This window comes from Papio anubis, chromosome 3 (genome assembly GCF_008728515.1).
Source record: "Papio anubis isolate 15944 chromosome 3, Panubis1.0, whole genome shotgun sequence".
NCBI classification, from domain to species: Eukaryota; Metazoa; Chordata; class Mammalia; order Primates; family Cercopithecidae; genus Papio; species Papio anubis.
This window is the reverse complement of record NC_044978.1, coordinates 30,476,149-30,491,008: the sequence shown is the minus strand read 5'-3', so window position 1 is coordinate 30,491,008 and position 14,860 is coordinate 30,476,149. Positions and strand designations below refer to the sequence as shown.

The following is a 14,860-nucleotide window of genomic DNA, read 5'->3' as shown; positions in this document are numbered from 1 at the left end:
GTGGTCACTTGGTCTTTACCAAGAATTGATATACTTTTGGAAAATTATGTTTCCAGTGGTAACATAGTTTGGTAGCCATGGTACCTATGGAATTTGAGTCACCAGTACAGCACATTTCTGTCAGTCTTCATTTGTAGCCCCTGCGTTCATGAAGACTCTCTGTATAGATGCCTACTTTTTTTTTTTTTTTTTGAGATGGGGTTTCGCTCTTATTGCCCAAGCTGGAGTGCAATGGTGTAATCTCGGCTCACTGCAATCTCCGCCTCCCGGGTTCAAGTGATTCTACTACCTCAGCCTCCCAAGTAGCTGGGATTGCAGGCATGCGCCAACACACCTGGCTAATTTTTTGTATTTTTAGTAGAAACAAGGTTTCACCATGTTAGCCAGGCTGGTCTCGAACTCCTGACCTCAGGAGATCCGCCCACCTCGGCCTCCCAAAGTGCTGGGATTACAGGCATGAGCCACCGCGCCTGGCAACCTAATTATATTTTCTAATCTACTGCCCCGACATTTATGTATTAAAGTAGTATAAATTACTTTTAAATGTCTTTTAAATTATGGTATAATAGGACATTATATTGGTTTGATATAAATTGAGTATATTTGTAAATTTTATTTTAGGTTAATAAAGGGGCATTACAAAATATTTGCTCTGAAAAGGGATGATGTCCACTGATATATTTGTTCTCAGGAAAAAAATATGTCATTGAGTGCAACTGTTGGTACCAACATAATGCCATACTGAGTTATGTTATCTTAACGACTGGGGGGAAAATTACAGTAGATATTTCAAAATCCTTTCTGATAAATGAAAATTTCAAGTGTTTTTCCCTGAAGCTTTTTTTTTCCTTTTCCTGCATGCTCAGCTCTCCAAGGATGGCTTCTCTGCTGTGCACTCAAGTGAAACAGCTTTAAAATCATGCCATCGATAAAAAGATTTAAACACACGTGCACACCACAGTGCTTTTTGGTTCCCTAGCGCCTGGACCGTTCTGTCAGATGCTTTCTGTATGTTACCTCAGTTAATCCTCACAATGGATGAGAGGTGTACTGTGATGCTGTGATGGTTATTATTATTATTTTTTTAAGAGACAGGGTCTCACTTTGTCACCTAGGCTGGAGTACAGTGGCATGATCATAGCTCACAGTAACCTCAAACTTCTGGCCTCAAGTAATCCTCCTGCCTCAGCCTCTCAAGTACCTGGGACTACAGGCATGCACGAACACACCCAGCTAATTTAAAAAAAAAAAAAATTGGAGGCTGGGCGCGATGGCTCACGCCTGTAATCCCAGCATTTTGGGAGGCCGAGGCAGGCAGATCACGAGGTTAGGAGATCGAGACCACCCTGGCTAACATGGTGAAACCTCGCCTCTACTAAAAATACAAAAAAATTAGCCGGCCATGGTGGTGGGTGCCTGTAGTCCCAGCTACTCGGGAGGCTGAGGCAGGAGAATCGTTTGAATCTGGGAGGCGGAGGTTGCAGTGAGCTGAGATCGTGCCACTGCACTCCAGCCTGAGCAACAGTGAGACTCCGTCTCAAAAAAAAAAAATCTGTAGAGACAGGGTCTCACTCTGTTGCCCAGGCTGGTCTTGAATTCTGGGCCTTACATGATGCTCCTGCCTCAGCTTCCCAAACCATTGGGATTACAGGCATGAGCCGCCAGGTATGGCCTGTGATGGTTAATTTTATGTGTCATCTTGGCTAGGCGACAGTAATCAGATATTTAGTCAAACACCAATCCGGATGATGCTGTGCAGGTATTTCTTTTCTTTTCTTTCTTTCTTTTTTTTTTTTTAGATGGAGTTTCACTCTTGTTGCCCAGGCTGGAGTGCAATGGCATGATCTCGGCTCACTGCAACCTCTGCCTCCCGGGTTCGGGCGATTCTCCTGCCTCAGCCTTCCTGAGTAGCTGGGATTGTAGGGATATACTACTACACCCAGCTAATTTTGTATTTTTAGTAGAGACGGGGTTTCCCCATGTTGGTCAGGCTGGTCTTGAACTCCCGACCGCAGATGATCTGCCCAACTCGGCCTCCCAAAGTGCAGGATTACAGGCGTGAGCCACTGCTCCCCGGCCCAATGCTGTGCAGATATTTCTTAGGTGAGATTAATATTTAAGTCAGTAGACCTTGAATAAAGCTGTTTATCCTCCAAAATGTGGGTGGGCCTCATTCAACCTATTGAAGGTCTCAACAGAAAGACCGAAGATCCCCCAGGAAGAGAGAATTCTGCCTGCAAACTGCCTTCGGGCTGAAGCTGCAACATCAGTTCCTCCCAGGGTCTCCATCCTGTTGGCCCACCCTGCTGCGTTTGGATTTGCCAACTTCCAAAATCACAGGAGCCAACTCCTAAAAATAAACACCCCTCCCTGGGTGTTCCTCTCCTACACGCACAACACACACATCATTGGTTCTGTCTCTCTGGAGAACCCTGACTGATACAGAGACTTAGGAGATCAGTCCAATGATATGGTATGATAACCCAAAATGGAGTTGAGTAGGATCAGAAAATCATCATTCCAAGTTACAGGAAGTAGACTTTCAAGCAAATATCTTTAACATAATAAAAAGTACCAACTTGAGAGTTATCCCATAAAGGCTGACATAGATGTCACATAGTCTCTGAATATGTGTTGCAAAGAATTGGAAAACAACCCTCTGAGAAGGAAGGAGGTAACATTTCATTAAAAGTGGTAGAAAGACCCGGCGTAGTGCCTCATGCCAGTGCCTGTAATCCCAGCTACTCGGGAGGCTGAGGCAGGAGAATCACTTGAACCCAGGAGGCGGAGGCTGCAGTGAGCCGAGATTGTGCCACTACAACCTGGGCAATAGAGTGAGACTCTGTCTCAAAAAACTAAATAAAAGCCCAGCCCTGTGCACTCCAGCGACCGAGCTGATTGATCTTCTCCAGCCTCATCACCAGGTAGTTCTGTGCTCTATATTCCGGCCACATTGAACCACATACACTTCCCCAAAGGGGCTGAGTTATCATTGTCTTTGCTCCGTTTGTTCTTCCTAGAATAGACTTCCCTTTGCCTCATCAAATCCCCCCATTCCCTCTTCCCTTTACCTCATCAAGTGCCCCCTGTTCCTAGCACAAAATTCAGTTCATTGTCAAATCCTCCAGCACCTTGCTACTCAAGGTCCTCAGACCAGCAACAACTAACTGGATTTCCTGGGAGCTTGACAGAAATGCAAAATCTCAAACCCCATTTCAGACCTACTGAATCATAATCTGCATCTTAACATGATCCCCAAGTGATTTGCATGACCTTTAAAATTTGAGAATCCTGCTCTCAAACTCGAGTGGATGAGGAAAAGAATGTATCAGTCACTGAGACTGAAGTCCGTGTATTGGAAATGAAGGAAGACAATGAGAATATTTGCCAGCAAAGAAATGAAATAGAAATGAATTACATTAAAAATGTCTATCATATGCACGTAAATTGGACAATGCTTAGGTAGCTATTATAGGAAGGAAGGAAAACTACCAGAAATCCAGAAGGGGAAAATAATGAATGGAATAGAAGATAGAACTTAAGAGACATTTTGTGATTTAAAAAGAGAGATTAGGGCATTATAGAAGAAGCGGTTTAGAGACTTGCTCAATGGATTCCAAAAGTATTTTTAAGAGCATTTTTGGGTAAATGTATACAAGAATGATACATACTGTTAAATCTCATAAATTGTACTTTTTAAAAAACATTGTAATTAAGCTCTCTAGACTTAAAGTTTATACATGGAAAAACAAACTGAAACTATGGATATAAAATATTCCCATTTTCAACCATCTATTTTGATGGGAAAGCTTGTGATACGTCTATAGGTTTAAGCTTCTAAAATTTCCCCCAAGTCACCCAGTAACACAGACAAATTTCTACTTAAGAGGCGTTCAGTGCATGGTTCTGATTCTTGTCGCATAAGAATGGAAAATGTGTTGGCATCTCAAGTAAGAATAGGAATGAGAGCCACTCATTGGCGGCTATGTGTGAGGCACTGCACTGGAACCTTTTCACATGTGGTATTCATTATTTGCTTTTGAATATATGAGAACACTTGTTCCAATTTATTTTCCCTAAAGAGGGTTCATGTAAAAGAGAGGGGGTTGAGTATTTATTGAAGCATCCACACAAATTCTGCAGGACAGTCCAAAGAATGGACGTGTGGGACAAGTATCTAAAGTATCTCTGGAAATTTAGAAGAAAGCCTCACTGATAAAAAGATACATTATTTTGAATGATTCAGTATTTTATTTCCACAATGAAAGGGGTATGAACAAGAACTCAACTACTCTCATGAATAATGGGTTAAACCGACCTCAGGTGCCTCTTGATGTGATGCACTGAGCATGACGCGACGTCACTTATCTGGGATTCCTGACAAAAACACGTAACCTGAACCCACTCATGAGGAAACATCAGACGAGCCCATACTGAAAGATACAGAACTGGCCTGGATTCCTCAAAAATGTCTGTGTTATAAAAGACCAGAGTGAGGAACTCCTCCAAATTGAAGAGGACTAAAGAGACGTGATAACTCAATATAATACACGGTCCTAGACTGAATCCTGGATCAGAATATAACAAAGGTCATCAGTTAATGCTTTTTGTTGTTGTTTTTTTAGACAGGCTCTCTGTCACGCAGGCTGGAGTGCAGTGATGCAATCATAGCTCACTGCAGACTTGCAGGCCTGTGCTCGAGCAAACCTCCCACCTCAGCCTCCTGATTAGCTGGGATTACAGGCACGCACCACCACCCCTGCCTAATTTTGTATATTTTTTGTAGAGACGGGGTCTCATTATGTTGCCCAGGCTGCTCTCAAACTGCTGGACTCAAGTGATTCTTCCACCTCAGCCTCCCAAAGTGCTAGGATTATAGGTGTGAACCACCACCATCTGCTATTTAATAAAATTTGACTATGAACTTTAGATAATAATACTGTATCAATGTTAAATTTCCTGAATCTTATAAATTGTACTGTGGTTATGTGAGAGAGAATCCTTGTTCTTAGGAAATACACCCTGAAATATTTAGGAGTAAAGGGTCTAGCCTGTAGACCATTTATTCCACAGGGTCTGTGCCTGTAGTCCTAGCTATTCAGGAGGCTGAGGTGGGAGGGCTGTTTGAACCCACGAGTTCAAGGCTGTGGTGCACTATGGTTGTGCCCATGAAAAGCCACTGCACTCCAGCCTGGGCAATATAGTGAGACCCCCATATCTTAAAAAAAAAAGATAAATGAAGCTGGGGAACATCATGTCTGCAACTTGCCCTCAAATGGTGTAAGAGAGAGAGGAAGAAAGAGAACATTAAAGCAAATAAAATTAACAACAGATGGGGCTGGGGAAAGAGTGTATCAAGAGTTCTTTGTGCTGTTGTTACAACTTGCTCTACAAATTTGAAATCAAAATAAGAAGTCTTTTAACAGATGTTTTAATGCAAAAAATATTTCAACTGGATTTGGTGAATGAAAGAGGCGTTTGGGATAATTTAGTCCGTAATAGCTCTAATCCGACACGAAATTAGTTCAGTGACAGAAAGTAACTAATCCAAGCCCTCCTCCACACACACTGCAATAAATCATTTCACTTGGACCCATCTCAAAATTCAGACTACGTTGAAATGTTAGATGTCAAACTGTTCCCTTTTTCAATACGAAGTATTCCTGAGGTCAGGATCCACTGAGGAGGACAGCTAAGTCGCCCTCCATCACAGAATGTCTCAAATAGACATAATGGCTTGCTGATGAATCAGATCTCTGGCAACAGAGGGTGAGTAATATTCTAGTGAATTGGCAAGATTCTCCAAAAGAGCAAGAAGTCATTCTATGCGTAGGGAACAGGAGTCGCTGAATGGGCCTGAGCTATTCTATTCCTTTTTCTATCATGGAAATCTGCTGTCAAACTCTATTGAAAACCTGGACGCCTGCAAAGTTCATTGTGCTGTGGGTTTAGACAGAAAGCTATTATTGGCGAATGGTTTGTACACAGACCTCAGGAAATAGTTGTTGAATATATACTTCCACATTCTTTAATCCTCCTCCTAACTCTACAAAATATTCAGAACAGATACCAAAATCCCCATTTTACTTATAAAAACCCATACAGGGAAATTATGCAACTTACCCAAGATTCCATAAATAGTTTAGGGGAAAACCTAGAATTTGAACGAGTATAAGCTTACTCTGCTCACCAGTTTGTGAGGTTTTAAGGGGAGTTGCAGATTTACCTCCATTTCACAAACAGTGCTTTCTCAGCTCTTAGAACTCACAGGGGTGGCCACTCTCTCGAGGTTAAACCTAGTGATAAATTCTGAGGACAAAACTTCTTGTTTTCTTTAACAGGGGAATAATGCCCACTCACCCACTGAATAAACATCACTGTGGCAATCCAGTATAAAGTACAAAATGCTTCAATAGGTTAAAAGAAGCTATAGAACGGATTATTAGTATTACTATGAGAAACCCCTCCCTAATTTATATGTTAAAGCAGCCTTACTTTTTCTATGATGATTTAGAAAAGCAAAAAATCATACCTTTTCCTTTTTTGGCAGCTTCGGAAGCATAAATGGTTTGGAAGCTCTTGGCAATGATGACTTACTCTGCCTAACGAGAATAGTCCATTTGGAATTTCTCTGATCAGTGTCCTCGAAATCACCCACATGCCAGGCCAAAGAAGCGCGACTCTGTTTTCCTTGCATATCCAGGACATGAGGTTTTGGTTGCCTGGAATAGGAACAAATTGGTTCTCAAATGGAAAAGATCTAGAAACAAGGCCACCGGTTTTCAGATAGTTGAGATTTGTCTGCTTTTCTAGTAATTGAAGGTGATTCCGGCCATGTGGCTTAGGAAAGCTGAAGAGCTGACCCATCCTGGGAAGCTTCTGGGCTGTCTCCGCTCTACATCACTGGACTGCTAGAGACCCAAAGAACCACCCCCAAGATGAACACCTATCTAGGAAGCTTGTTGATGATTGCACTACTGTCCTTTCAAAGCCAAGCATGGAAGATGCTGTGAAGTGGAAGGTGATATGCTACGGCTGAGACTTCACGAGACCCATGTGATCTCCTGAAGGACATGGCCTGTCCATTTTGAGGTCTCATGGACATTCAAGAAAACACCAGCTTTTCTATTCCAAGCTCTGGCTTTGGACTGCATTTTAGAGGAAAAATCTAGGCTTCTTCCTCTTTCCCTGGTGAGATCCTTGGCTAAGTTCCAACAACCCTAAATTAGAACATTATCTCAGCTCTACCTTTCCATTATAAAAGGCTGACTCTGGGGAACAGACAGAAACAGGATTGTAAGGGTAGGGATTTGCCATCTCATTTGGAAAGCTGTTGTTGTTCAGGGAGCCTTTTGGGACTTCTTATTCACCATCCTTTGACCCGGGCTGCAAGAGCCCCTTGGGGACTGCAAAGTTCTCTTTCTAGAATCTGGGTCTGTGGGACCATGATTTCTGGGAGATTTGGATCACTCTTCACTCATTCAAGAATCTATAGACATTTTCTATATGGCTGGCACAGCGCAAGGCACCATGAGGACCAGCAGTAATAAGACAAAGCCCTTGTTGTTATAGAGTTTATATACCTGTAGGGGAGACAAAAAACAAACAGATAACTGAAATATTTGGGAAGTACTAGGAAGAAAAAGACAGATGAGTAGAAAATCCTAGGCATGCTATTTTCATGAGGTTAGACAGGAGAGGACGAGGTAATGTTTGAGCAGAGATCTCAGTGAAGATCTCATGGCGAAACCCAGTCTCTACTAAAAATACAAGAGTGTGAGCAATTCTCCCATCATACAGTGGTCAGGCAGTTCCTTCCTGCTCCTGAGAATCACAGAATCCATGTGGTGGGAGGGAAGTGACCATGGCTGTCTCCAGCAGACCCTCACCTGACATCCCATCATTCTAGAATAAAGTCTGAGCTCCTCAGCATATCATACGGGGAGTTTGTTGTTGCTGTTTGGTTTCTGTCCACTTTTATTTTATGTATGTATGTAGAGACAGAGTCTCCCTCTGTCACCCAGGCTGGAGTGCAATGACGTAATCTTGGCTCACTGCAACCTCCACCTCCCAGGTTCAAGCAATTCTCCTGCTTTGGCCTCCCAAGTAGCTGGGATTACAGGTGCGTGCCACCATGCCTGGCTAAGTTTTTGTATTTTCAGTAGAGACAGGGTTTTACCATGTCGGCCAGGCTGGTCTTGAACTCCTGACCTCCGGCCATCCTCCTGCCTCAGCCTCCCAAAGTGCTGGGATTACAGGCATGAGTCACCACTCGGTCTGTCTGCTTTCTTTTTTAAAATGGTCCTACTGGGCATGGTGGCTCACACCTGTAATCCCAGCACTTTGGGAGACTGAGGCAGGCAGATCATGAAGTCAGGAGATCAAGACCATCCTGGCCAACATGGCAAAACCCAGTCTCTACTAAAAATACAAAAAGTTAGCTGGGTGTAATGGCACATGCCTATAATCCTAGCTACTCAGGAGGCCAAGGCAGGAGAATCACTTGAACCCGGGAGGCGAAGGTTGCAGTGAGCCAAGATCGCACCACTGCACTCCAGTCTGGGTGACAAAGAAAGACTCCATCTCAAAATAATAATAATAATAATAATACAAACAACTAGCTGGGCGTGGTGGTACATGCCTGTAATCCTAGCAACTCAGGAGACTGAGGCAGGAGAATCACTTGAACCTGGGAGGCGGTTGCAGTGAGCCGAGATCACGTCACTGCACTCCAGCCCGGGTGACAGAGCAGGGGGAAAAAAAAAGGTCCAACCCCAGTGGATCCTTCTGACCCACTCTCCTCAGCCTGTCTCTACTTTCAGACACACACAATCCTTCCTTTTGCCTTCGCCTTCTCCTCGATGAGCTCCAAAGAAGCTGCACTCTGAGACTCACAGCCTTTTGCTTCAATTTCCTCTGCTTGTGATTCCCTCTCCTCCTTCTTTCCTGGAAAACTGCAATTAAGTTGGGGCTTTAAACATTACCTTTTCCATGAAGACTTTTTTTATTCCTGTCATGAAGCAATTTTTCTCCTTTAATAGCACTATTTGACTTTTTTTTTTTTTTGAGACAGATTCTCTGTCTCCCAGGCTCTGGAGTGCAATGGCACGATCTCAGCTCACTGCAACCTCTGCCTCCCAGGTCCAAGCAATTTACCTGCCTCAGCCTCCCAAGTCTCTGGGATTACAGGCACCCGCCACGCCTGGCTAATTTTTGTAGTTTTAGTAGAGACAAGGTTTCACCATGTTAGCCAGGCTGGTCTCAAACTCCTGACCTTAGGCGATCCACTCGCCTCGGCCTCCCGAAGTGCTGGGATTACTGGTGCAAACCATCGTGCCTGGACTGACTTCTTTTGTAGAAACTATTAGAATATTCTTGAATTCCTAGCTCAGCAGTCTCTCTTTCTACAAATTCAGTGCTCCTTAAAAGGCCCAGAGTGTATCTCATTCGTCATTGGCTCCCCAGTGCCATTACCCTGCCTGACACATAACTGACACTCAACTAATCTTGGAGAATGAAGAGGGAAGGACAGGGAAGATCAGAACTGAGTGACATGAAGGGCGCCTGCCTTCCCTCCCACTCCCTTCACTCCACCTGCTCTACAGCCTCTTTCCCAACCCGCCAGGCAGTTATGTAGGACTGGATCCCCGTGGTCCAGTTTGTCTGAGTTGTGTTATTTACAAGTACAGATTAATAGCTGGAAATAATTTCAAGAAAGCTTCAAAGGCAGGATAGCTGATGGTGAGAATGTGAGCAACAGATAGTGCTTATAGTTTATATCAGCTTGATTAATGATGCATGTGAAAACTATTTCACGCAAATGTCACCTTTTCTTTAACATGTTATACAAGTAACTATGGAGAAGAGTTTAGAAAAGAAACATCCTTGTCCGTCTTTAGTCTTCACTTAAGTGCTAAAATATTTTATTGTCTTTTAATTTAAATTCAGTATCTCCTGCATCCTTGAAATTGGGATCAACAGAAGCAATAGAAAGTTAAAAATTAGAGGTAGTTCAAATATATTAAAGGTTTTACAAATATACTGGCCACATCAACTACGGGGATTTACCCGCACTGTATTGAACTGGGCCCCAGATGGGCCCCAAAGTCTAAAGAGACAAACCAAGGAGCAGAAGGTTTGGCTCCAGATGGGCCATGAGTGCCAGGCCTGCGTGATGGGTAGGTGTCAGGGCATACACAAAATAGCAGCAAACACACACGTGCTCCACAATGAATACCACCACCAGACATTTTTAGTGCAACATTCTTACTATTTAATTATTACACTAAATAGACCCCTCAGGGTCAGATACTTTTCTTTTTGGTTGTTTTTTGAAACAACTTGAAGCTTATAGAAAAGTTGGAAGCACAGTACAAAATCTTCTTTTCCTGAACCAGTTAAAAGTACATTGTTGACAGGATACCTATCATCCCAAGTATATCCGTGTGTAATTCCCACAAACAAGGACACTCTACATAACCTCGACATAACTGTCAAAAGCAGAGAAAATGGTAAAATTAACATTTTTATATTACTACCATCGAATGCTCAGACACCATTCAAGTTTGGCAGGCATCCCAATAATGCCCATTTTGCAAAAGGATCCAGTTCAGAATCACGTGTTACATTTAGTTTTTATGTCTCCTTCAGTCTGGAACCGTTTCTCAGTCTTCCTGGGACATTCACATAGCCTTGATGCTTTTGAAGAATCCAGGCTGGTTATTTTGTAGATGTCCCTCAATTTGGGTTTCTTATGTTTCCTCTTGGTTAGATTTGGGTTATGCATCTTTGGACAGGAATAATACAGAATGACCATAATTTTGAGTTGTTCCATTACTGATGATGTTCACTTAGGTCACTTGCTTAAAATGCTACCTACCAGAATTCTCCTTTTTACCATCACATTTCTTGTTATTAGTACTTTTTGGAAAAGTACTTTGAAATTACGTAAAACTTTCATCCCATATCAAATGTTTTATTTGTTTAAATCTATTTATTTCAGTATGGGCTCACGGTTTCCTGCTTTATCAAATATGTAATAATCCATCAATAACATTGTTCATTTATGATGCTCAAGTTATCCCAGATTTGGCTAGTAGAAGCCCCTTCAATCTGGCTTCCGTGTCCTTTTGACATGTCCCTGTCATTCTTCATACACTTCCTTGTGTTTTGGCACAAAAGTTGTTCCAGGGTCATCTTTTCCCACCCCAGCCCTGGAATAATCCATTTTGTGAAGGAACTTGTTGGATGTGGGGCCTGGTGGGAGGGGATTGGATTACAGGGGTGGTTTCTAATCATTTAGCACCATCCCCTGTTGCAGGAAGTCAGGGACTGCAAATGGAGGGACCGGCTGGAGCCACGGCAGAGGAAGATGAATTGTGAAGATTTCATGGACATTTATCAGTTCCCAAATAATACTTTTATAATTTCTTATGCCTGTCTACTTTAATCTCTTAATCCTGTTATCTTTGTAAGCTGAGGATGTATGTCACCTCAGGACCACTGTGATAATTGTGTTAACTGTACAAATTGATTGTAAAATGTGTGTTTGAACAATATGAAATCAGTGCACCTTGAGAAAGAACAGAATAACAGTGATTTTTAGGGAACAAGGGAAGACAACCATAAGGTCTGACTGCCTGTGGGTCAGGCAAAAAGAGCCATATTTTTCTTCTTGCAGAGAGCCTATAAACGGATGTGCAAGTAGGAGAGATATCGCTAAATTCTTTTCCTAGCAAAGAATATTAATACCCTGGGAAAGGAACTCATTCCTCGGGGAAGGTCTATAAACGGCTGCTCTGGGAGTGTCTGTCTTATGTGGTTGAGATAAGGACTGAGATACACCCTGGTCTCCTGTAGTACCCTCAGGCTTACTAGGGTAGGGAAAAAACTCCACCCTGGTAAATTTGTGGTCAGACCAGTTCTCTGCTCTCAAACCTTGTTTTCTGTTAAGATGTTTATCAAGAAAATACATGCATCACTGAGCATAGACCCTTATCAGTAGTTTTGCTTTTGCCCTTTGCCTTGTGATCTTTGTTGGGCCCTTATCAGTAGTTCTGCTTTTGCCCTTTGTCCTGTTCCCTCAGAAGCATGTGATCTTTGTTCTGCTTTTTGCTCTTTGAAGCATGTGATCTTTGTACTTACTCTGTTATTACGCCCCCTCCCCTTTTGAAACCCTTAATAAAAAAACTTGGTTTTTTTTTGTTTGTTTTTTTTGAGACGGAGTCTCGCTCTGTCGCCCAGGCTGGAGTGCAGTGGCCAGATCTCAGCTCACTGCAAGCTCCGCCTCCCGGGTTTACGCCATTCTCCTGCCTCAGCCTCCCGAGTAGCTGGGACTACAGGCGCCCGCCACCTCGCCCGGCTAGTTTTTTGTATTTTTTAGTAGACACGGGGTTTCACTGTGTTAGCCAGGATGGTCTCGATCTTCTGACCTTGTGATCCACCCGTCTCGGCCTCCCAAAGTGCTGGGATTACAGGCTTGAGCCACCGTGGCCGGACAAAACTTGTTGGTTTGAGGCTCAGGTGGGCATCATGGTCCTACCAATATATGATATCACCCCCGGCAACCTAGCTGTAAAATTCTTCTCTTTGTACTCTTTCTCTTTATTTCTCAGCTGGCTGACACTTATGGAAAATGGAAATAACCTACATTGAAATACCAAGGGCCATTTCCCCCGATAATCACCCTAGTGCTGTCTCATGACAGAGTTCTCACAAGATCTGGTTGTTGGAAAGTGTGTAGGCTGAGCACAGTGGCTCAAGCCTGTAATTCCAGCACTTTGGGAGGCCACGGTGGGCAGATCACCAGAGGTCAGAAGTTTAAGATCAGCCTGTCCAACATGGTGAAAACCCGTCTCTACTAAAAATACAAAAATAATTACCCAGGCATGGTGGCACGCATTTGTAATTCCACCTACTTGGGAGGCTGAGGCACAAGAATTGCTTGAACCCCGCTGTAGTGGGCTGAAATCACTCCACTGCACCCCAGCCTGCGCAACAGAGTGAGACCCCATCTCAAAATTTAAAAGGAAAAAGAAAAAGAAAAAAAAGTGTGTAGCACCTCCCACTTCGCTCTCTCTCTCTCCTGTTGGCCATAGGAAGATGTGCCTGCTTCTGCTTTCCCTTCATTTTCTGCCATGTTTGTAAGTTTTCTGAGCTCTCCCCAGAAGCAGAAGCCTGTACAGCCTGCAGAACTGTGAGTCAATTAAACCTCTTTTCTTTATGAATTACCCAGTCTCAGCTATATCTTTATAGCAGTGTGAGAAAAGATTAATACAGAACTCTAGTTCCTTTTCATGGAGAATGGTATTTAAAAAACCAAGATCTCAGTGTTAAGCATTCTTATTGCTACAGAGGTGACACTGTTCCTGAGCTATAGTTTTCTCCCTTGCCATATTTGTAAATTTCTTCTACTACAGGGATAAACCTGGCTCCCATTCCTTTTACATATTTACTTGTTTGATCTGCCTCCTTGTCTATAATCAATATCCCAATGCTACTGCCACCTCCTCTGCCTTGTGTATGCCCTCCTCACAGCACTTGGAACCCAACATCCCAACCCAGGATGCTCTCCCCAGCAGACCCCTTCTCACTGTGCTCTGGACCATCACAGTCCCCCAACTCCCCACTCTGGGGCAGACAGTCCCTTTACCAGGCTGCACCTCGTGGCTCTAACACTGTATTGTGGGGGAAGGGAAGAGGAACATGGTCAGGTATCTCTGAGACATCCCCAAATGTCTGGAAGAAGATACTGTATATATCTGCTGATTAAATAAATTGATTTTTTATCATGAGATCCAGATGGTGAGATATCATTCAATCATGTTTTAGGTAACTACTGAGATATAATTCATATGCTATTGAATCCACACACATTTAAGTGACCAATTCGTAAGGGTTTTATTATATTCAAAAGATTATGCAATCACAACCACTTAATAATTTCAGACATTTTCACCAACCCCAAAAAGATACTTTATATTCATTAATAGTCCCCATTCTCCCCTTCCTCCAGCCCCGAGCAACAACTAATCCACTTTCTATCTCTATGCATTTGCCTATTGGGGACATTTTATATAAATGGAATCACACAAAATGTGGCCTTTTGATTGTCTTAAGTTAGAATAATGATTTCAAGAATTGTCCATGTTGTGGGATGTACTTCATTCCTTTTTATGGCCAAATAATATTTCATGGTATGGATATATAATAGTTTGTTTATACATTCATCACTTGATGGATATCCAGTCATCCCAGGACCATTGTCAAAAAGACTATTTTAACATATTGAATTGTCTCAGCATCCTTGTTAGTTGACCATAAATGTAAGGGTTTATTTCTGGACTCTAAGATTTATTCCTTTGATCTATATATCTATCTTTATGCCAGTATCATACTGTCTTGATTACTGTAGCTTTATAGTAAGTTTTGAAATAGAAAAGAGTGAGTTCTCCAACTTTGTTCTAAGATTGTTTTGGCTATTCTGGATCCCTTGTATTTCCATTTGAATTTTAGGATACACTTGTTGATTTCTACAAAGAAGCCAGTTGAGATTTTGATAGGGACGGCATTGAATCTATAGATCTATTTAGAGAAGACTGTATTAAGTCTTCTGGTTAATTAATATGTATTTCTATTTATTTGGGTCTTCTTTACTTTCTTTCAACGATGTTGTTTTCAGTGTGCACATCTTGTGCTTGTTAAATTTATTCCTAAATATCTTATTCTTTTGATGTTATTATAAATGAAATTGTTTTAATTTCATTTTAGACTCTTCATTGCTAATATATAAAAATACAATTGATTTTTGTATCTTGATCTTATATCCTGTGATCTACTGAACTCATTAGTTCTAATAGAT

At 42.3% G+C, this 14,860-nt stretch overlaps 1 protein-coding gene and 1 non-coding gene across 2 annotated transcripts in view; both read right to left on the bottom strand.

Moving 5' to 3' along the window:
• C3H4orf45 (chromosome 3 C4orf45 homolog) overlaps nucleotides 1–14,860 on the bottom strand; it is a 131,369-nt gene that overhangs the window by 14,915 nt on the left and 101,594 nt on the right. Inside the window, exon 4 of the mRNA XM_003899321.5 lies at nucleotides 6,533–6,722. Coding sequence (XP_003899370.1) covers nucleotides 6,533–6,722 — 190 coding nt within the window. The remainder of the gene's footprint in view (nucleotides 1–6,532; nucleotides 6,723–14,860) is intronic.
• On the bottom strand, nucleotides 856–934 carry LOC116274331. Its single transcript, XR_004182957.1, has one exon. It is a non-coding gene; the product is annotated as a small nucleolar RNA SNORD55/SNORD39 (small nucleolar RNA).